The sequence below is a fragment of the Saxophila tyrrhenica genome (assembly GCF_035928015.1).
Source record: "Saxophila tyrrhenica strain CCFEE 5935 chromosome Unknown scaffold_10, whole genome shotgun sequence".
In the NCBI taxonomy this organism is placed as follows: domain Eukaryota; kingdom Fungi; phylum Ascomycota; class Dothideomycetes; order Mycosphaerellales; family Extremaceae; genus Saxophila; species Saxophila tyrrhenica.
In genome coordinates this window covers 418,620-441,004 of record NW_027041742.1, presented here as the reverse complement: position 1 = coordinate 441,004, position 22,385 = coordinate 418,620, and the positions used below count along the sequence as shown (strand labels likewise).

Here is a 22,385-nt window from a genome sequence, read left to right as displayed (position 1 = left end):
CGCATGGGAGCACCAGTTTGCCAACGCAATCAAATACCTCTTCTCCGCCATCACAATGACATTCTCATTCACCTGCCGGTAGCATCGACGTCTCTCTCCGCATTCATAAGGCAAGTAAGCAGCGCAGTCATTTCAACACTTCTCTGACTTTTTGAGAACATGTGCCGCTCTTTGATAGCAGCATCAGCGTCGCTGTCCAGCCCCAAGAGGCAATTAAGCAAGCCGATCAATCCGCCTCTGCTTCTAATGACAGGAGCAGCATACTCATGTACCTCTCAACACCACCAGCATCCATCTTGCTCATTCGGCGAGCCAAACGCCTTCTGTGAAGCCAGCTCACCGATTCCAGCTACATTGGATTCTTCTCCGACCTCACAACGATTTGGAACGACACTCACATGCTCCCAGCAGGCTCAAGTGTCGGCTCCTGCCATGAGAAGTGGGCACCATGCTCAAGCAAAGGACCTCTCCTCCGCCTCCGGAACGGCATCTCAGCGGCCTGTCGTCACCGCCAGCATCAATATCGGAAACAGAGAAGCAGATCCGGGCAGTGCACAGCTCGAGGAAATGCGCTCATTCTCCACCTTCGTAAGAGCTTCCCGATGACCTCTTGTTATCACCGTTCCCGCTCTCGGACGCGGAGAAGCGATCCCAGGCGGCACTCAGCCCGAGCCAGTAGCATCATTTCCGTTGCGGGAAGAGCACCTCAACGGCCTGTCATCACTGCTATCATTGCCTTGAGACATGGAGAAGGCAGCACTGCCGGTACTCAGCTCAGGCAAACGCCCTCGCCTCCGCTCCCGGGACAGATCTCAACGACTTGTCAACCATCCCATCAATCCCCCCCGATCCCGGAGAAGCGAACCCACTCCGACAACGCGGGGTGAGACATGGCGATCGGCTGGCTCTGTTGCGAGCGTCTTCTCTAGTGTTCAGATAGTATCGAGTGCACTCAAGTAGTTTCTAGCAAATGTCAGAGTTGATTCCGTTTACAGGATCTCAGATCTCGACTCGTTCAGTACACATCTTTTCCATCTCCACGGCAGCCTACAAGCAGTTTTCCACGACCATGCCATCCTCCATCCAAGCGGAGTGGCGGACCTGGCCTATCGAACTTCATCCGTAGGGGTATGTCTAGGCCAGTTCATCGAAGCTCGTCTTTCACATCGTTTTTACACGCAGGAGATACGTTGGATTCAACCCTCTCTTTACCATCATCACATTTTGTTGTGAGCCGTGTTAGAAGTGTAGTCACTCCATAATGAAAAATAAGTAGGAGCGTGTTCCGGCTCTCGTCTTCGTGGTCGTAAGCGAGGTGTAAATGTCTGGGAAAGTCGAGACGGGACGGGAGGTAATCCCGACTTCACTTCTGCCTTACTGCTTCGTTCCATCCCAAAGCACAACAACAACTCTATCTGAAGCGGTGCTGAGATGCACACGCTCATTGTGAAGGTGGCTCGTGAATACACGGCGCTTCTGGCTGGCACCAACGTCACCACGCGACGTACCGGAAGCGCGTGACCGGCACAAACGAAGCCGGCACGAAGGCCATCACGAGCGCCAGCGACGGTCCCGCCATTACGCAAGACACTGCGATGGAGTAGTCAACACCATCGTTGGAGCACTGGGAGGCGGAAGACTAGTGCATTGGCTTCGTGACGCAGCTTCGAGGACCGCTCGGAGAACAATCCTGCGCAGGCGGCTTGCGGAGATGATATGCTTGAAACAAGTGTATGGAATGAGAAAGCATGAGAGAATGAAATAATGGCTCAAGGAATCTTGTGAGAGAAGACATGAGCGCGTGAAGACAAGAGATAATGAGCAGGCCGCGGATGAAGGAGAAGCAAGAACATGAGTTTCCACCGGCAGGCCTCTGCCGCCCACGAGGACAGCACACGCAGTTGGCAAGATGCTGGAAGATCACACGCACAACGTCATGAAAGAGGTGCCACGACTCAGCGTACGCTGTGATACGGGTGTGAGGTGGTATGCCCGGGTGGTGGTGTGGTCCTGCTGCTCCTCAAAAGGTAAGAAGAATGTCAAGAGAACATCAGGCGCTGACGCGGACACTCCAGCATCACTGCTCGGCCCAAGCTCGGCTTCCGGCGTGAAGCTATTAATTGGATTTGGCAAAAAGGGCAAGTCCCCCTTAAGCCCGCTTCGTGACTGCTTTGGTAGTCAGACTGTCGGTGGGCATCACATGACAAGATAAGCACCCCTTGTCCAGAGCGTGTGTCATTTGCTTCTGAATGCAGAAGCACACCAGGATGAGATTGCTCGACTCATCAACCTTTTTTTTTTTGGTTTGGGCTAAGCTTATGGAGACTCGGGTCGCTCGTTCGATTCCTGCTGGGTGTGCGTTTTGAAGGGCGTGGACGGATGTGGAAGCAACAAAGATCAGCCACCACGCCACTTCACCGCTCCGCCATGCCGCCGTCCGGCCCAAGTTCGGCGTTCGCAGAGAAAGATGTATATTGGATTTACAAAATTCAGCTGTCCGGTAAGTATCGCCCCATCCCGTTAATTTGAACCCCTTACTGCTAACAAAACCAGGGTTCGAGCTCAAGCCTTAGCCGTGCATGTTTACAGGCATCGTATGGTATGAGCTCACCAGAATCCTAAAGACTAGGCCTTCGGGCCGAACTCTTTTGCCTATCGTCAGCAAGTCTTTGGTTTCACGGGGACGAACTTCCCACCTGGATGCATTCTTTCACATGCTTTGATTTTTTTGACCGATTCTACCGTGAGTTATTCAGAGGAACATAGCTATGAACTCATAAGCCTTTTCAACTTTGACCACCCTCACACATGCATTCCGTCACACAACTACCTGACGTGCATTCAGACATGTGATTGAACCTACAGCTCATATTTCTGGAGGGCTCTATTGCTTGGCGCTGCTGCGCACTTGTTTCTGAAGCTTTTCACATCATCTCCGCTCCTTGCACCCTCACACCTCCACTTCCACACCTTCATACCTTTTCATCCGCCTACACCTTGAGTAACAGACATGGCGCCTTCCCAGCAACGTCTCGAGAAGAAGAAAGAGCAGCGCAAGCGCCGCAATGAGCGCTTGAAGAGGGATGCTAGGATTGAGAGGGGCACAGATATGACGCCGCAGGCGTATCAGGAGAAGTTGCTCGCAGAGCGTCAGGCCAAGATGAGCAAGCGCATCGATTGGGCCGCCGGACTCAAGTGAGTGCCTCTCCGACTCCCGAACGGTATTGCAGACCGAGATGCTGACACATAGTAGCGTGCCAGTCGACGTGAACCTCGAGAACCTCCGCACCCACCACCCCGACGCCTACACCCACATCACTAAGATCGGCAGCGTGCCACTCAAGTCGCAGGACCTCTTCTCCAACCGCGCAATCTGGTTCAATGAGCTCCACGCCGGCTACACTTGCAACACCCGCAACCCGATCTGTGGGATGAATTACTTCCGCCAACGCGTGCACGTCGCCCTCGACGGCGTCGACTCTCTCTCGAAGCTCCAGCGCCTGTACCTCCATGCGATCCGGGAAGCCAAATCCGACCAAGGCGCCACCACCTTCTCCGCGCGCGAGGCATTCTTGTGGGATTGGCAGAACACTGGTGAGGATATCTTGGTGACTACGAGAAATGCGATGAGGCGCGCGGAGGAGTTCACGTTGAAGCAGATCTATGGTGGCATGGATACTGTCACGCTTCTCGAGCGCGCGGGCGGAGGTGAGGGGAAGAGCAAGCGCTACAGTGGCGGGATGGCCGACGATGCCATGGAGATCGATGGGCTGGCGGCGGGTGAAGCAGGGAGGGTTCTCGAGGGCGGGAAGAGCGGAAAAGGCAAGAGCAGCCGCTATACTGGGGTGAATGTGGAGACGATTGAGGAGCTGACGTCCGTGGTTGCTGGGCTGAATCTCGATGATCTGGAAGACGATGAGGAGGAGAACACCCGCTACAGTGGCGGCGGAAGCGATGAGGAGACGGAGAAGACGGGTGCTTTGCGGGACGACTGGGTGGTGAAGGTCTGGTTGCGCCTGAATGGTGCCATCGCTATGAAGGCTCTGCTTTGGGTTGATGGCCAGCTGAGTGACGAGGCGAAGGGGCTTGGCGATGTTGAGCTGGAGATCATGCAGGAGTTTGCGCAGAACAAGGTGTACAAGGCGGCCTTGGCGCGGCAAAAGGAGCGGATGGGACAGGCATAGGGGAGGGGGTGTTGTTGCTTTCTCCGTAGATCGAACGAATAGTTGAGCCCTTCACAAATCGCTTGAGTCTATTCCACATTGTTTAGATCTCGGAGAAGAGGCCTGTACCGCTCGCACCACCCCTTGGCCATGCCATATCCAAGGCAGGGACGGGTAGGCCGGGCCCCCTTCTCCGCGCCGAAGGGCGGCGGAGGTGATACTGGGAGGTAGCTGAGATGTTTTTCAGATTCTGGAGAAGAGGTGATCTGCTTGGGACGAGTGCTGCTTCTCCGCGGCGAGGAGGGGCGGTGGTGGTGGTGATGGGGGTGCTGGTAGGTTTAGGTGTTGTTGCGGCGCCGGAGAAGGGGCGGTGTGCGTGAGATGAGCTCTGCTTTCTCCGTAGATTGAGTCGATGTTGAGCCCGCTTGAAGTACTATGAGTCTATTCTACCGTGGCCTGGTACGAGAGAAGACCCTAATGCCGCTCACAGAACCACCGCATCAACAAATGTCTCTCATCACGACGCCTCCTCACTATCACTCTCACTACTACCATCCTCACTACTGCTCTCACTCTCCTCCTTCCCACGCCCACCTGCACCCGCTCCATTCCGCCCCACCGCCGGGTCACCGTATGTCTTCTTCGGAAACATCTCATCAAGCATATCATCATCGAAAATGACCCTCTTCCCAGAAGGCAGCTGCTCCAGCGAACGGCCGTCCCGGAAATGCATTTCAGGTATCGCTGACGGTCTTATCGCTTCTCTGATCGTTCGTGGGCTTTTGGCCGGTGGCTTGTCGTCTTCGCTGTCGCTGCTAGAGTCGTCGGAGGAAGATGCTTTGGTCCGCGATTTGCGGCTCTTGCGCTTTGATGTTGTGGGTTTGGATGTGTTGTCGGTGGTGGTTGATGGTTGTGAAGTGCTGTCCGTTGGTGCCGTTGGTACCGGTGTTGGCGCGGCTGTGACGGAGCCTTCCTCTGGATGGAGCTCCTTTTGAAGCATGTCGAAAAGATTGTCAGCTCTCTTCGCCACTTCCATATCCTGCTGCAGCTCCTCCAGCTGTTCCACATCATACTCGCTTCTGCCAGTCTTCAACCGCTCGTTGCGCTCGATCTGCCGCTTGAGAGCAGAAGCATAAGCTCGCCTCCGTGCCTCCGCAGACTCCATGCTCTCCAGCCCTTCGCCCTCGCTTTCTTTCTCCGCCACGCCTTTGAGCACCGCTTCGGCACTTTCGGCAACCCGTTTGCGAGCGGCAGCGCCCTGTAATCCCTCCACGTACTGCAGAATCGCTTGATCGTGCTGAGCTGGCAGATGGTCGAGATTGAAGATATTCTTGAGAAGGTCTGTCTGCTTCTTCTTGTTGAACTTCCAGCTGGCTTTGTCGTTCGCATAGAGGTCCAGGTATCGCACGTATTCCGGAGGTCCTGAGTCTTGGTTGTCCGCGGCGCGTTTCTGAGCCTGAGATCGGGCCTTCCTTTTCGCTTTCTTCGAATTCGGTGTGGCGCTGTCCTCGTTGGCTGCTTCTCCTGAGGTGGACGATTGGCCGGATGTGGTTGACTGCTTGAAAAGAGCCTTCGCGCTGAAGCCGTCGTCGCCTTTTGTGTCGGAAGTGAATGTGACTGATTTTCTGCTTGGTCCTAGTTGCTCACTGGAGTACCGAATCAGCCTATATTTTGTCATATGACAAAGCGAAATGGAGGAGGTGATTGGCCAAACATGGCAGCAACTGGTTGTTCCGATCTCGACCTGAGACCCAAGATGCATGCCCCATGAAGCCATGGCATAATCTAAACTTGCAGTGTAGCACATCTTCACTGCCATCAAGGCGAAAGAGGTCCGGACGTTGCGCGAGGAGGGAGATGTATGTCTGGGTTGATCTTTGAACCACTTACTCTGTCGGATGATCTGGGTGAATGTACTGTGCGGGCTCACCAGTCTCTGTGCTAGATACAACAGCGTTCTCGTTGGCGAACTTATGGTCTCGTACCGGGGCGGCAACCTTAGCCATTGCTTCATCCTGACCAGCTGGGCGAGCCTTGGAGGGTGACAGCTTGCGCTTCTTTTGAGGCCGCTTGTTTTCCGGCACTCCATCTATGAGAGCTGCCTCCTTGGCCGCTCCAGCGTCCGCAACTTCTGTATCGTTCGTTGTAGTCGAGTCCCCAGCAGTCTCTTTCGCATATTTCAGTCTCAGTCCCAGACGCTTCCACGCCGGTACTCTGGCCTGCCCTCCGGACATGATGAGACTCCCAGTTAGCAGCGGTGAGATATATTGTGTATATGAGCCGTCATTGCTTCTCCATTTACTTTTCACATGAAAATGGGGATGGAGGTTTCTGATATGGCTAGTGCAACTAGCGCCGGCTGGTCCCGCTGCAGGCAATCGTCTCTCGCGCGTCGTCCAGCTCGATGGTAGCTCACATCCACGACCTTCAACCTCATCTTCCACAACTCCTCCAGAACCATCACTCGGAATAGACCTTCCCTCTGACAATACCAAACTCTTCAATACCGAACCGCCATCATGTCTGGCAAGTTATGAAAGCAGCACGCTCACAGTAGCAAGAACTAATGGTCGTGAAACATCAGGAAGCGCAGGGTTCGACAGACACATCACCATCTTCTCAGATCAGGGGCGCCTTTACCAAGTCGGTACGACGACAGCGCTGCCTCGCACATCCATCAAGACTTACGGCTGACCAAGCTACCGCATCCAGAATATGCCTTCAAGGCCATCACCGCCGCGAACATCACATCCCTAGGCGTGCGAGGGAAAGACTGTGCTGTGGTGATCTCGCAAAAGAAAGTTCCTGTACGTTCCAGAAGGGCGCTGCGTGGCCTTCAAGCGGACGCTGACGTGGCTTCATGGCGATAGGACAAGCTCATCGACCCTGCCTCTGTGTCATACGTCTACAAGATCTCGCCATCCGTCGGCTGCGTCATGACTGGTTCGATAGCAGATGCAAGAGCTTCGGTGAACAGGGCAAGAGGCGAAGCGGCGGAGTTCAGGTACAAGTTCGGATACGAGATGCCTTGCGATGTGCTGGCGAAGCGACTGGCAAACCTCGCGCAGGTGTACACGCAGAGGGTAGGTTCATGGAGATGAGAATAGATGGGCGGCGAAGGCGCTGACCATTGGACAGGCCTACATGCGACCGTTAGGAGTCGCAACCACCCTCATATCGCTCGACTCGGAATTCGGACCTCAGCTCTACAAGTGCGACCCGGCAGGCTACTACGTCGGCTACAAAGCAACCGCATCAGGACCAAAAGCACAAGAAGCGCTAAACTTCTTCGAAAAGAAGCTCAAGAACAAGGACAATGCAGAGGGCAACTGGGAGGAGGTGGTGGAGCTTGGCATCACAGCTTTGAGCACGGTTCTCAGTGTTGATTTCAAGAAGGGCGAATTGGAGATCGGGATCGTTGGTGGACCACGAGCAGACGGCCAAGATGGGCCGAACACAAGCTTCCGCGCGCTGAACGAAGAAGAGATCGACGAACGTTTACAGGCCATTGCCGAAAAGGACTGAAACTCGCCTCAGCTTGACCCAAACCAGCTCAGCTATGCGGCGTCGAGAATGAAGAGCATCATGCTGCGGCTAGTCTGCGGCCGCGCACCGCCTCTTCATGCACCGCGGATGCAGCCATCAGCCTTGTCCGGAGCGTGCGCGACGCTGATTGGCTGCAGCGCTAGAGCTTTCAGCTGCCTCAGGACTGCCGCATTTTCCAGCTGCACCTCGCATGTATTCTAGTCTCGAGCTCAGGAAAGCGTAACCGGCAGCTAATGTACTATTCAAAACACAATTCCACGTGGACGTTAGGTTAATTCCGCGAGCCATGGTTTGGCACCCGTATCGCCGGCAGTCGACGGTCGCCTGTCGTTCACGCATGCGCTACACCCTACCCGATGTACGCTCGTGTTAGGTCAACCGCTATCCATATCTGCTGAGATGAGTTCGCTGGCCTATGAGATGATTACTTCGACCACCAACCTCACAGAGCCGCAAGTCGTCCGACGAAGATGGTTCACGCTTGACTTTCCGAGCTCGTCGCTCCCGGCAGTGGCTTGCATGAGACCACCCGCCAGCCCAAGGGCTCACCCTATGATACACTCCAAGCTACTATCATCCACTGGGTTGACGTCAAGTTAAGTCCCATCATCTCCCTCGTCCAGCGTCATGCCTACAACTCTACACGAGGTCTCACTCTGCACTCGTGCTGAAGGACGTGCTCTGAACTCACATGGATCGCAGGACCTCAATGGATCAAAGCCACTAGAACATGCTCCTGTCGACGATTCACGCTCGACCAGGCAAGCCACATCCCAATGTCTCCTCAATCATTATCGACTGTGCTTGCAGAAGGGGAAGGCTAAGGCATTCATATAGGATCAGAGATTGCCAACATCATGCCTGGCCGCATTCAGCATCATCCCAGTTGGCTTCATTTCATCATAACGACACACCGGCGATTCCGGATACACATCTAGTCGCCGCATTACTAACACAACACCTCACCGGCATTCTTCCTTGGCGCAGCTCCGGCCATGGCCGACGGCCGTACGTTCACCGGTCCATGACCCGAAGCCGCTCGCTTACACTGACATCGAACAGTCAACCAAGCGCGAGCAATGCGCGTCGCGGAGATCATGACCGACTACCGCAACATCCAGACCTACATCGCTTCCGTCCGCGCCAACCCATCATCAGAAGAGTACAACGAGGATGGCTACGTCTTGCTGCGGAGATGTGTGGCAGAAGCGCAGGCTCTTCTATCGCAACCTTTCAATGCTCAGACTAGCTCGACGGGAGATGACGAGCAGACCAAGTCACAACTCAGACGGTACCACCACGCCCATCCTCCCCTCAACGAGCATTCGCTAACAAACTTCCAGCATCATCATCGACGCCTCACTCCGACGCTTCAAAGTCCAGCGCATCTACCTCCGCATAACAGCAGCGCTCCGATGGATCAACTCCCGCTCTACGATCCTGCAAGGCAATAAGCCTTGCGCAAGACACGTGCCCGCTCTGCAGCAGATCGGAAGTGCTCTCCGCACGGAGGTGGCCTCTGTCACGGATCAGCGCGTCGAGCTCTCGCTGCGGTCTGCTGATGTGCAGCAGGGTAAGTGGTTGGCTGAGGACCCGAGTCTGGCGACTTTGCAGCGGATGGGCGGTGGGAGCGGGAGTGGACGGTGAGATTGAGGGAGCAGAAGGTGGACAAGAGTCGCTGAGCTGGCTCAGCGGATATGAGTTGGTGTTGAGCGGGACTCACCGACCGACCGACGGACTGGAAAACGTTCAAGCGACAAAAGCAACTACAAACTTCTTTGGCGTCGCATTGAACCTTTTGGAGGATACCCTGTACGTACCATAGCAATACTGATATCGAGGCCTTAATAGTTACTATCCTAGTTTACCTAATATCAACCCATGGCCAACTAGGCAACGGGCTCACTGGCCACCACCGAATATCAGAGAACCGTCGGACTCTATTTGCGCTCTCCACCAGCTTCCGCCTCGCCTCCCACTTCTCCGCTGCTCCTTCCCCGCCTACTCCTTTTTCGCGAAATGGACGATCGTTCACAAAGTTGGGGTCCTGCGCATCGACATAATGCTGCAGTTCTCGCGCCCGCTGCTCATGCACGCGCCTACCCCCATCGAACTGGAGGCCACCACCGACATGCCTCCCATTGCAGCCCGTGAAATGGCAATGGAAGCATGGCGAGACTGCATTCGATTTCGATGGGGGGTTCGTGTCCTCTGGTTGCAGCGCCGGATTCAGCTCTCCGTGGCAGTCATAAAGGTGCTTTTTGTGTAATTCTTCTGTTGTGAAACATTTCCACGCCTGATTAAAGTCGAAGCAGCGCATGCAGAAGGATACTGGACTGGGTAAGAGTCGGGAGTGTTAGTGGGAGGAATGTGAAGGATGGAGAGGGACGTACGGGGGCTTGTCGGCGGGCCATGAGGCGGGTTGGTCATCGATGGTGCCGTGCTGGATGGTTGGTTGGGACATCGTGGGTTGCGGTTGTTGTTGCAGCGAGCTTCAACGTGAAGGAGTGGTTGTGGGACGATGGTGACAAAAACCGGTCGTTGGAAAACGGTGGGAAGATATCGGGAAGTTTGAGGAGGTTCGTATGCTGACAGTCTGTCCAACATCCTCATTCACTGACGGGTACCCTGGCCGCATGGAAGTGGTCGTTCGATCGTCGCATCAAGACTACGTTCAATGGGTACGTTGAACAACTACGGCGGCTCCCAGTTCAGTCACTAATGAAGCCTCAGAACGCATTGCCCGTTGCAGCAAGACTACCGACCACTATGCTAATACCAATTATGCCAACCAGGCAATAAGCTCGCTGGCCGTTGTTCAACGTATCCTCGAAGAAAACATAACAGTACAATCACCAGCCCATCACCATCGCCGCAACGAGTCTACCGCACGCCCTGGGGTCCCTCTCCTTCTGATAACCATGGTACGGATCACCCATTTCCCAACCCAGATGTGATGCTAGACCCAAGACTTCGGCGAATACTTCTTTTCGTGCCAGGCCTTGACATGCTCATCGAGTTTCTCCCTCGTGGTGAAAAGCATGATACACTTGCCACAACCACCAGTGGTGCAGCGCCAGTGACCCCTGCAGGAGGTCAGCCAGGAATATCGATGGGAAAGGGGAGAGACAAACACAGCAGTGTCCCGATGCAAGGTTCTGGATATGCCATCGATGATCATGTCCAAGAACTGGGTTCTCCTGAGGCATTACGAATGTGATCGAGGCTGCAATGCTGTAGTACTTGATGTCGGAAGGAGAATGGCAGACTCAAATTCGTGTGTGGAAGTTGGTGGTGGAGGGCTGTTCGTGGTCTTGAGGTTAGAGGTGAAGAGTATGATGGGGTGTGAGACGCAGAGCTTCGAAGACGAAGGCTTTGTACCTACTGCTCTGGTTGGCCTCTAGTCACCAACGATTCTGGCGTTGAACAGCAGACCAGCATTCTCGTACGGCGTTGCGCTGCAGTGGTCAATCGAGCATCATATCAAGGCCGTCAATAAGGTCTGTTCAACCACAACGTAGCTATAACTCAGTCACTGATGGATTTAGTACTAAAGTTCGGGGGTGCCTGCGGTTGCCCGGCAGCCAGAACAGGGCCCGGGTCATTGAATATTGATCATTACAGCGGACCCCTAAGGCATGGTACTGGCTGCTACGTGATCTTACAGCTGACAACGGTGATCCTACGGTTGAGTTGATCCAAATGGCTATCAAGACTGCACTATACTGGTAAGACACCTCCCTTTTCCGCCAGCTGAGAACAGGCTTCATGGGCATTAAAGAGAATCCTTTGACAATACAAACAAGCATTCCTCACCGGCCCAATACTTCCTGGGATACTCCTCACTCGTCATCAAGCTACAGCTCACGCATATCTTGCCTGCGGTCATTTCTTCTTCGCCGGGGAACTGTGCTTATCATCCCGGTGCTGGAAGAGCCTGTCCACCGTGGTGAAACCGATGTTTCTCCCTCTACAGGAGCCTGTTGTGCACCAGTGTACTTGATTGGGTATGGGATTAATGGGGTCATTCAGGGGAAGAACAGGACATACGGTGGTCGGTCTGCAGGCCAGTTGGCATGCCTGTCGTCGATGATGCCGACTTGGTCTGTTGGGTTCACCATTGCGGATACTGCGGTGGCTAAGATCCTGGCAGTAAGTGGACCTTGACGTTGAAAGCAGACCAGGAACGTGGACTTTTGGGTATGGAAACGTGATTCTGGATGGCCGTTTGAAGCGTTCGAGAAGGTAGGCTCGGATGCTGGATATGGAGTCTGTGATGGTAATGGAAAGAGATCTCTTGCAGGCGGAGGCCATTCTTATACATACGCCGCCTATCCCTCAGTCACTGAAGATTCAATGTGCCTTGCCTCGAACGGCAAACCTGCGGTTGTTTGCAAGATTGCGTGACAGTGGTCTCCCAGCCGCTGTCCTTCTTCAAGGTCTCTTGAGCAGTCACGACGACTGTCCTTCATCATTGATGGATCGAGCAGTTGTTAACACACCTGCTGTTGCTCAGAAGGATCATGTGAGTGTTGTGTCGAAAGTATCATAACTGAGCTAACGTGCCATGTCCCAAGCCAAGGCCTATCGAGACTCCGCGCGTACTCACTACGCCCTAAATCCTCCTCCTGTCACCTTGTCGCCCATGGCTACTTCGGTATATTTTGAGTCACCGTCCCATGCACGGCTGCTTGGTGCTGTTGAAATTTTTCGATCGTAGTGAAGCCAATAGTGCTGTGAAAACATGGATATGCAAGGCAGATCCACATGTGACTAGCTAATGGATCAGCCAGAAGCGTGGTGTGGTCGAGAAGAGAGGAGGGACATACGGTCGGTTGTCGGAGCCCCATACGGCGGGCGTATCATCGACAACGCCTCGGACGAACTGCCCGTCAGGCATTGCGGAGCTGAAAATCGTTGTGTTGGAGATGATGATCGATCGGGAAGTCTAAAGGTGATTGGAAGATATCGAAGACGTTTATCTCGTGTGCTGAGTATGAGGATGGACAATGTGTTGAGAGGACACTTGCTGCAACTCAGGAAGGCGATGCGGGTATGAGAGAGTTGAAGGAAGGAACCGGATTGAAGGCAAAAAAAGGCCTCCCTTTTAAGCACGATGCCGCCTAGGCCATGGTCTTTGATGGTTCTCGGTCGCTGAGCCTCGATTCACCAAAATCTGTTGCACGACTAGCTCCTACAGTGAATGCCGGACCTGCGGTTGTGCTACAGTGGTCCTTCGATCGCGGTGTCACGACAATTGGATTATCCAGGCCCCTCGAACAAAGCTGCCTCAAATTACTGAAGTCTCGGCGAACATCTGATAGGGGCTTCAGAGGAACAGCTGATCGATCCATCGTTGCATTGGCACTATCCTGGTACTACCTTCAAGGCATGAAGACCAAACGTTAGCAACTGTTACCAAGATTTACACACACCACCCTCCTCACATGACCCTCCAACCATCTGGTTTAGGCCAGTCCGGGCGTTTCTGCAACTCAAAATCGACATAATACCCGTGCACATCGACCTCGTGGGTGCGCATCTCGTAGTAACTGTTGTCACCCGGAAATCCATTGTCACCCTTTCGATCACATCCCTCGACACTACAATCCCAGTGCTCTGTGGGGGGTGTTCGATCATGGTGTTCCTTGTCATGGTCCCGAAGCTTGTACACCGAGCTGAAGGCAGTTGGGGCCCCGGCGTGCGGCATGCGGCATGGTTTTTGGCGGCAGTAATAGAGGTCTCTGGAACAGAAGTTGGGAGGGTTAGCTATTGGACCTTGTAAGATGGGTTGGAGGCGTACTCTGTCCGGACAATGAGCGATGATCGGGGGACTCCGTCCAAGGTGCCGTAGTGCTGGTTGATGTTGTTGGCTTTGGAGGAGCTGGAGGATGGGTCGTTCTTCTGAGACTGAGACATTTCGGAGAAGTGGAGGAGTGTTGGGATGTGGTGGGAAGATAGCAGAGTGCTTTGATGTCTTTGATCGGAGGAGAGATCGTTGGTCGAGCGATGTTGGGAGACGTCGATCGATCAAAAAGACGGCCTGGATGATGAGTATGGGGATGTGTTGAGAGAGAAGTGTCTTCGAGAGCGAATAAATGCGTCCTTTTTAACCACTATGGCGGCTGTGCCACGGTCAAAAATGGTTCTGTCCATGCCGAAGTTACTGAAGGCTGTTGCAGTGAATAGCGAACGATGATACGAATGCGCAGAGGCGAGCATTGAACGCCCACACCCGGACGCTCCTGCACTCGTCAACGTCCCGTCGACCTGAGGTTGACCAAGTCAACATGGAATACCCACTTACTCGTCCCACGATGGCTACTCTACACCATTCACCGTCCCCCTCAACCTGGTTCTGATCAACGCCACGAAACGGTCGAATGAATCACTGGATCCCATGCACACTCCGCTCATGCTCTCTTCTACTATCATCCGTCGTAAATCCATTCGCACCCTTCTTGTAACACCCCCGGACGCCGCAATCGAATCGCGGAGCGTGCGCAGATTCGACATGCTGTTGAAGTCTCTCGTGCGAGGTGAAGCCAACAGGGAGTCTGATGCAAGATGGTTGTGTGCAGAGCCAGATATTTCTAGATACCAAGGGTGAGCAGATGCGTTCTGGACAAGGATAGGGAGTTCTTACGGTGAGTCAAACTCGGGCATGCGTGCGGCGCGGCCGTCCATGGTGCCGTGAGTTTGGCCGGACGACTGGTTGTTCTTCTCTAGTTGAGACATCTGCGGAGCGGTGGTGGGAGATTGCGTATGGCTTGAGGCTCTGGCTAGAGTAGTCGTTCGAGCATATCAAGGAGCTGATCTGAATGCTAGCAGAAGCTGTGTTGATAGAGAATCATCACAGCAGCAAAGAAGACTCTCTTTGATATTGCCGCACTGGCGCTGCGCGGGTCACTCAAGACTTCAATCTCCAAGACACCGTTAAATGCTGCAGTCAACAACCTCCTCAGGTGTGGTGGTACGACAGGTGCATCAATATAAATCATGTACAGGCTCCACCTATCGCCCAGCCCGCCGACCGTGACCAAAGTACCCCAGTACCTACCTGTGGACGGCTTCGACCCTCACGTTGCTCACAAGTCCCTCGTGCAAGCATCACTTCCTCCTTCCCCCGCCTTGCCTTTTCACCCCCATCCCATGCACCTCCCTCTCATGCTCCCCCCTCTTATCCTTCCTCGTGAACCCATTCCTCCCCTTCCGAAGACAACCCGCATATCCGCAGTCGAAGCGCTCAGTACTCTGCCATTCGTGACACGTCCGGGTGTGGCGTTCCAGGTCGGCTTTGCGGCGGAAAGCGGTGGCGCGTTGATCGCAGGGGGGTTGGTGGCAGAAGTACGTTGGTCTTGTCGGTGCGGGTCAGTGAGGGGAGCATGGGGAGGTGACGAGGGAGGGGTACGGACCGAGCGTCTGCGGGAAGAGAGGGAGAGGTTGAGCCTTGGTCGTATTGTTGTTGTTGAGCTTCGTTCTGTTCGTAGTAGCTTTCGAGGTCGTCGTAAGTATTTTCTTGCTGCATGTCCGAGGCCGACAGGCCGAGCTGCCCGGTGGTTTGGTAGTAATACTGCGGCTGCCCGAAATACTGTTGCTGGTATGCTACAGCCGGCTGAGTATACAGTCGCTGTTGTTGCTGCTGCGGGTGTTGAGCGTACACCGGAGATTGTTGCGGATACTGGTAGTTGTAGACCTGTTGTTGAGTGTATCCTTCTGGATATGTATTCCCGTAAGGAAACGGTTGTTGCGGTTGCCTCGACATTACAACTCGGATCGACGAGTAGACCTTGGATGGCCCAGACTGACCAGAAGAGCGGCGGAGCCACCACGGATATCTGATGTCGGGCTGGGTCCAGCAACGTTTTCAAAGAGATTGCACTGTGACAGTCTTCCAAATTCTGGTGACAGCTGCGAGATCAAATGCAACTCGATTCTCGGCTGCTGGTCGCTGCGGATGTTTTATGTTAATCAATCCAGCCTCTGCAGCCAACACGCCGCAGGGCAGAGCGCAGACAAAGGGGTTCACAGGCATTGTCTGCCTTCACCGATCACTTGCAATCCTTGGGCAGCTAATGCTTCCACAACAGAACAATTGTTCACGAGCTTGCGGGTGCATGAGACGCGTGATAGCGACCGTGATCCAATGAATTGCGCAAGGCGAAAGCTCCTGACTCCCCACCCTTGAAAGAACAAGGCAACCTTAGCAAAACCCAAATGCCACTGTCAGCTTCGCAACGCGGAGCTGCAGCCTGCAGACCACATGATCTCTCAATTGAACTCAAGCCTCCAGGGAGTTTTTCAACCGTGTCAATCATATCAGTACCGTGGTTTGGTGCAACAGACAGCCATACAGCTTCATCGAGCACCTCCGCTGGGACTTCCGCGAGATTCCGAGAGGACGTGACAAACGAGACAGAGAGTGGCGGTGGGTAGGTAGCACAACGACACCTCTGGCACAGCTGTATGTGCGCAAATGATATGGGGTCAGATTCCATGGAAGTCAGATTCACCCCAAATGCAAAACCAGACCTTTGACTGGCTATTCGGATGTCCGGAACAGCGCGGGTTCTTGCGAACCTTGTCATAGTTGCCTTTTTGCCTTGGGGTTGATCCGGGGATCCAGGAAGGTGGTCGACCCAAAAGTGAGGCGCAAGGCAAGAGGCCGCCTTCTCGCTAACATCCCGGTTCGAGGAAACTCTGTCGCTCGTAGTCTTCACCCAAGATCGCGGGAGCGAGCGTGTGGTGCTGGAGATTGCTAGCCACACATTCAGCCGCTGTGGCTATTTCCAGGCGGGATGAGCAGCAAAAGATGGGTTGTTCAGGACTTCTTTGAGGATGACACATGCTGGACCATGGCACCAGGAAATGAACCAAGCACCACCTTGTGCAGGCGCTGCGACGGCCAATGTCCTTTCTGCGGCTGGAACTAGAAGCAAGATGGCTCCTATGTTCAAACCGCGAGCGCGAGGCAAGCCTAGAGAAGAGACTTACCTGCTCTTCTCATGGGCGTCAGCATATAGGTCGAAAAGGCAACGAGAACTGTTAGCCTTGCCGGATGATTGCTCGGCATGGCTGTGGACTATCCATTGCCGTAGCCGCATCCTACTACCGCTTGCCTGACACGCAATGATAGTTGAATCCATTGCAGGAACACGCACACCTGGTCTTGATCGAACAGCGAGAATACCGACAGGACGATGTGGATGCGGTCAGCAAGCGTGGAGTCCACGAGGAGAAATGCATGTACCGAATACGGAAGGTAGTCGGCACTTGAAGACGTTTCGACCACGTGACTCCGGGAAGGTTCTGTCGATCGTCATCACATCTCCGATCTGGAGGCAAAAACCACCAGTAACCGGTGGCAACTCCGATGAAAAGTCCCGTCGCCCGCGTATTTGTAATCAGAAATGCAGGCCAGCGACGAGATCTTGTTGGTTGGATTTGGGGAATGCTGCAGGCTTATGCAATGGATAGCAAGTCGGCTGTATGGAATGGGTGGATGTTTGGACGCGTGTGCAGAAGAGAGCAAAGATTCGGCGATATCGCCGGCGCCAGAGAAATTTGGCCCCCCCTGTCCGCGCTGTGTGGCCCGAGCTGCTGGCTCTAGCGTGGCGGCAGGGTGGCACGTCTGTTTCTTAAAGGGATGACGTCTCTCTCCTCACCTCTGAAATTTCGTCACCACCTCCGTCATCTAACAGCTGCTGGGAACAGACGCCTTGCTGCGAGGCAACCACTTGTGTGCACAGGTCACGTTTGCGAGGCTCTTGGAAAGCCTGCAACCCATTGAGCCCTATTTCTCTTGCTTGGCGACTACCTCTGCGAAGAACCTGCCATCGCGGTTCGGGTACCAGTTACATGGTACTGCGGGCTGACCTCTGGGCTATACCACAAGGCACGTTGAGGGAGACGGTCAGCAAAATATCTGTAAGCAGCCAAACCCCTCTGTATGAACTCAAATGAAATACCACGATGCCCCGGGTGGTAGAGCAACATCGCATATCGCTGTCGCAACTGTTCGCCACCTGCGATGCTGTGCAAGACTGTGTTCAATCGCGCTCCAGCATCGACATACACCCCCAACATTGAGCCCCAACTAACGAAAGCATGGTTTTGATAGTAGCCAAAGCATTCTCGTCGACATCTCAAAAAGTCGTCGAACAAAGGCTGCACTGGAGAAGTAGAAGGAAGAAGACAACAGCAAGAAAGACGATCGCCGAGAAAGCCTCCTCCACCAGATCCGCTACGTCATCACGACCACCACCCACAACATGGCAACCGTCCAAACCAGAACCTCGACCAACAACAACTCGCCGCATCTGAGCGGTAAGAGCATGACAGCGTCGCCGCGCACCACGAGAACGTCGGCGCAGAATTCAGGTACGTTTCCGCTTCACTTTCTTCCCATCTCCAGCCATTGACTCGATTACGTTCAACCTCACTCATGCTGCACTACGATGTCATTGTTTGCCTGGCGCCAGTGCCTTGCTGACACATCGTCCAGATACCTCCAAGAAAGAGACCTCATCAACGGTTGAGACTGCTCAAGGTATGTCGACATGTCGAAGTGTTATTGCCACCGTAGTGGCGACATACCACCCTCTCGCTCACAGCGCCAACTGACCAATCTCCTCAGAACCCACCATCCCTTCGATCAAACAGCCCGACGAGGAGGCATCCACGAACAATACCAAGGACGGCGCGTCGACCACGACCAATGCGCCCCTCGCGCCACCTCCCAAACCGATACAGAACGGCGACAACGACTACTTCGGCGGCCAACACAACCAGGCGCATCTTACCAAGGAACCAAATCCATTCGAAACCGCGTTCGGCAGCTCTTCATCAGAAACGCCTGGAAAGCCTCAGCTCCCAGGTGTAACGAGCCTCACGTCGCCGGCATCGCTACTACCCGGCAACACTCCCGGCTGGCCAGGCTCACTGCGATCCGGTCCACTGAGTCCTGCCATGCTCACTGGTCCTACTGGAGGAAGCAACGACTACTTCAACAGTGACCATCACTTCTCCGGAAGCTTCCCAACGCCGAACGAGTCGTCGCTGCGTACTGGACTGACGCCCGGCGGGGGCGGGTCTATGTTCCCACAGCCATCACCCAACTCACAAGCACTTTACAACCAACTGCAGAGCGGTGGTGCGACACCTGGTACTTTAGACTTTCATCGCACTGCTATGACTGCGCGGGCCGCACAGTCGCAGAACAACTTCACTCTCCCGCAGAACGGCGCAAAGTCTCAGCCCACGTCGAATCCCAACATCCAGCCAGACCTTGACAGCAAGCCATATCAGGGTGGGAACAACACCAACCAGCAGCAGCAAGAGAATCAAGACCCGTTCGGCTCACACCAGACGACCGACGCCGCCAACGGGCTGTTTATGCTTGCGCAAGCCGGTGGTCAGCGGAACGCGCAACAGCAGCAGCAGCAGCAACAATACCAGCAAGTGCAGCAACAGCAAGCACAGCAGCAGCAGCAGCATCACCAACAGCAGCAGCAAGGCTACCAACAGGCAGCGCAACAGCAAGACATGCACCAGCGCAATCAGAAAGGCAGCGTCGGCAGCAACATGTCTGGCAGCACTGAAGCTGAAGGGCAGTACACGGACGAAGATACCAAGCCACAGAGCAAGGGCAAGGGCAAGAAGGGCTCGACTGGCAAGGGTGCTCAGAACGGCAAGCGCAAGACAGAAGAGACACCCAGCAAAGCGAACAAGAGGCAGCGTGCCAACACCGAGCCGGAGGAAGACGACGACGACATGGATGACGGCCAAGAACAAGACACCCACCCCGACGGCAAGAAGATGACCGACGAGGAGAAGCGGAAGAACTTCTTGGAGCGCAACCGGTAGGCCATATTCATCCTTTCTACGTTCTTTCAACCCACTAACACCCGCCCTAGCGTCGCCGCCCTGAAATGCCGCCAGCGCAAGAAGCAATGGCTCGCCAATCTCCAGCAAAAAGTCGAAATCTTCTCCACCGAAAACGACGCCCTCGCCGCCACCGTCACGCAGCTGCGCGAGGAAATCGTCGGGCTCAAGACGCTGCTGCTGGCGCACAAGGACTGCCCGGTCTCGCAAGCGCAGGGGATTTCTAGCAGCATGATCCAGCAGATTGCGGGGGACAATGGACAATACGCGAATCCGTACGGGATGGCTATGGGGCCCGGTGGACCGGGACAGGGCCAGATGCAGGGGGGAATGGGGAGGAGGTGAGTACCTACCTACCTACCAGCGCTGTTCGCTTGCGGAGAGATGAGAAGTGGTGTTGACGAGTGTTGTGTGTGCTGCAGTTAAGGAGCCCTCTCTCCCGTCCACTGCGCTGAGCTCTGGTGGTCCTGTCGGCGCGCTTAGTCCCGCCGGACCCGTGAGGCCGGAGATGGTGCTGCCGAGTAACGACCGCGTCTCCTCTGCGTTCTCGTCGTCACCGCAGACGGAGCGTGGCTACTTCGCCTCGGCGCGTCATCGTGGGGTCGAGTGAGGGGAGGTGTGCTGGGGCGGGGTGTACAGTACACAATGGTCGCATTCATTCTACCTGTTCTTGTCGATATTTTTGCTGGTGGGTGTTATGGCGAGTGGGGCAAGTGCTGCACATCCGGGTTCATTGTTTGAGAAACGATTATTTCTGGGAGGTGTGTTTGAAGGAAGGGGTGCGTTGAGCTTGGGCGTCCGCACAGTACATGGGGATTTTTGGGGGTGGGGGTACTAATGACTTGTGAAATGAATACGCGGTGGGAGGGGATGTGTGGAGTAGGGGGTGGGAGAATACTTGTAGCTGGAATGTGGGACATGGAAATGGAAATGGAAAAGATGTGCTCGTTGTACTTTCGAAGGCTTCATGTTGGAGTCGAGTGAAGTCGTGTTCATGATAGTGTTGCTGTGAAGGGAGGTCTCTTGTGTGTAGTGCTGCTGCGTGTATGTAATGTCTGGCCTAAAGGTAAGGTAGCAAGGGACAGCCGTCACTGTTGAAGATACTTCCTCGACACACTCAATCTGAGCGTGTATATGAAGACCGGCCAGCACCCAGACTACCTTATCGCGGGGTGTGATTATGCTCAAGAAGCCTGGGCTCCTCAAGAGCAGAGGAAGGTGCCTGGTGGCGGGTGGCAGTAGGGTAGGTTTGGAGGGCTTCGGGTCGAGGAGTGTGCGTTACTGAGCAACGTCCCTCATTGACTGAAGTCGTAATGATCGTGGTTGTGGGGGTTGGTGTCTGCTTGGAGGGCTTGTGGTCGAGAAATGTGCGTTACTGTTCAACGTCCCTCATTAACTGAAGTCGTATTGGTCGTGGCTGTGGAGGTTGGTGTTCGCTTGTTGCCTCATGTCGTGCTGGGCCTCAATGCAGTGCTGGGCTGGGCTACATATCGAGATGCGACGTGACCGGTCGCTCGCTCCATGGGGGTGGTGATCGGGTATGATGAGCGATCGGGTGTGGTGAGCGATCAGGTATGGTGAATGATGTCTCCCTTCTTCTCTCGCCTTGCCTGGATCGCTCACTGTCCATCTATTCTTCCGCCGAGGTTGCTCGTTTGCTGTAAACCCCTCCAGCTGCTGTTTCATACTCGAGGTCGGAGAACTCAACTCTGATCTCACCCACTGAGAACCCTTCCATCTTCCCTTCAATAACTTGCAGGCAGACTTCGTGGACCTCCGAAAGGGCGCGCAAGACATCAGAGATTTTCACACCTGCCGGATTCGAGACATCGAGTGCTCTACTGAGGTCGAACCGATCATCAGAGTACTGGACATGAGCGCTCCATCCCATCCTTTCCGCCAGATCTGCACCGTCCCCAACCCCACGGTTCCTCCTTACTGCTCTTGTACGGATCTCGAGTAGAGCCCTTGCTATGGGCGGCTGAGTCAAAAACATCCGCTTCCAGTGGGAAGGCCGGATCTTCATGACGTGGCGTAAGTGTGAGAGGGTGCAGTATTTGCTAGAGCTGCTGCCGCCAGGGAGGATTTCGCAGAGGATGGGGTTGGCGATGACTGCCGTGTCATCGTCCTCCCACCACTTCTGAAACCCGTTGTACGTAGCCAGACAGGTAAGGTGCTGCAGGTTTGCAGCATCGAATGGCCCGGCGTAGTATACCTCTTCCGGGATGTCCTCTTCGATGAAAGCTACGATCTTGGTCACGCTCTCCTTGGACCGACGGGGAAGCAAGGGGTAATCCAGGGTTTCGATCAGAGTCAGGCATAGCGCCAATAGAATTTTGTGGGATCCCTTCACTGCATAACGCCATTGCTTGCAGACCCTCCTCACGGAGACCACCTGCTTGCAAGGTAGCTGGAGGAGAATGCTTTCCAGAAGCTCGGCGGTGTTGAAGGTGCGGGCGCATGCGTTGAGAGGAGTGGTCGGTTCTTCAGCTGCTGGTATGTGAGCGAGGGACTATGTGTGAGGACATGCAGGTCTCTAACTCGTTTCCATATTTCCTGCGGGCTGGCGCACTCCGGTGTGCAGGTCTCCATCCGCTTGCTTGAGGTCCGCCGACGCCATCGTTGCGGTGAAAATGGTGGGTGGTGAAGGTGCGAAGAGTCTGGCTGTGAAGTGAGCAATGTCAAGTGAGCAATGTGCAAATCATCCGTGACGTCATGTGAATCACATGAAAGCAATTGAAACGACTCGTACTTTTTGATGAATTGAGTTCAAGTGAAGTTCGAACCCTGGAC

At 54.6% G+C, this 22,385-nt stretch overlaps 8 protein-coding genes across 8 annotated transcripts; 4 read left to right on the top strand and 4 right to left on the bottom strand.

Moving 5' to 3' along the window:
• Positions 1-3,010: 3,010 nt before the first annotated feature.
• Positions 3,011-4,184, top strand: LTR77_006695 (uncharacterized protein; the record flags this gene model as incomplete). Its single annotated transcript, XM_064803936.1, has 2 exons — positions 3,011-3,195; positions 3,251-4,184. 2 exons carry the CDS (start codon positions 3,011-3,013, stop codon positions 4,182-4,184), a joined length of 1,119 nt encoding a protein of 372 aa, XP_064657737.1.
• Positions 4,185-4,680: 496 nt separating this feature from the next.
• On the bottom strand, positions 4,681-6,397 carry LTR77_006694 (uncharacterized protein; the record flags this gene model as incomplete). The annotated part of the gene is made up of 2 exons (XM_064803935.1): positions 4,681-5,809; positions 6,054-6,397. 2 exons carry the CDS (start codon positions 6,395-6,397, stop codon positions 4,681-4,683), a joined length of 1,473 nt encoding a protein of 490 aa, XP_064657736.1.
• A 702-nt stretch (positions 6,398-7,099) lies between these two features.
• Positions 7,100-7,688, top strand: SCL1 (Proteasome subunit YC7alpha/Y8 (protease yscE subunit 7); the record flags this gene model as incomplete). Its single annotated transcript, XM_064803934.1, has 2 exons — positions 7,100-7,246; positions 7,302-7,688. The coding sequence occupies 2 exons, from the start codon at positions 7,100-7,102 to the stop codon at positions 7,686-7,688; spliced, it is 534 nt and encodes a 177-aa protein (XP_064657735.1).
• A 1,016-nt stretch (positions 7,689-8,704) lies between these two features.
• On the top strand, positions 8,705-9,356 carry LTR77_006692 (uncharacterized protein; the record flags this gene model as incomplete). The annotated part of the gene is made up of 3 exons (XM_064803933.1): positions 8,705-8,717; positions 8,772-9,000; positions 9,053-9,356. The coding sequence occupies 3 exons, from the start codon at positions 8,705-8,707 to the stop codon at positions 9,354-9,356; spliced, it is 546 nt and encodes a 181-aa protein (XP_064657734.1).
• Positions 9,357-13,152: 3,796 nt separating this feature from the next.
• On the bottom strand, positions 13,153-13,628 carry LTR77_006691 (uncharacterized protein; the record flags this gene model as incomplete). The annotated part of the gene is made up of 2 exons (XM_064803932.1): positions 13,153-13,453; positions 13,513-13,628. The coding sequence occupies 2 exons, from the start codon at positions 13,626-13,628 to the stop codon at positions 13,153-13,155; spliced, it is 417 nt and encodes a 138-aa protein (XP_064657733.1).
• Positions 13,629-14,955: 1,327 nt separating this feature from the next.
• LTR77_006690 (uncharacterized protein) lies at positions 14,956-15,474 on the bottom strand (the record flags this gene model as incomplete). Its single annotated transcript, XM_064803931.1, has 2 exons — positions 14,956-15,004; positions 15,125-15,474. The coding sequence occupies 2 exons, from the start codon at positions 15,472-15,474 to the stop codon at positions 14,956-14,958; spliced, it is 399 nt and encodes a 132-aa protein (XP_064657732.1).
• Positions 15,475-17,980: 2,506 nt separating this feature from the next.
• SKO1 (Transcription factor) lies at positions 17,981-19,937 on the top strand (the record flags this gene model as incomplete). The annotated part of the gene is made up of 4 exons (XM_064803930.1): positions 17,981-18,089; positions 18,214-18,258; positions 18,346-19,570; positions 19,625-19,937. The coding sequence occupies 4 exons, from the start codon at positions 17,981-17,983 to the stop codon at positions 19,935-19,937; spliced, it is 1,692 nt and encodes a 563-aa protein (XP_064657731.1).
• A 1,285-nt stretch (positions 19,938-21,222) lies between these two features.
• Positions 21,223-22,212, bottom strand: LTR77_006688 (uncharacterized protein; the record flags this gene model as incomplete). The annotated part of the gene is made up of 2 exons (XM_064803929.1): positions 21,223-22,082; positions 22,134-22,212. The coding sequence occupies 2 exons, from the start codon at positions 22,210-22,212 to the stop codon at positions 21,223-21,225; spliced, it is 939 nt and encodes a 312-aa protein (XP_064657730.1).
• Positions 22,213-22,385: the final 173 nt, after the last annotated feature.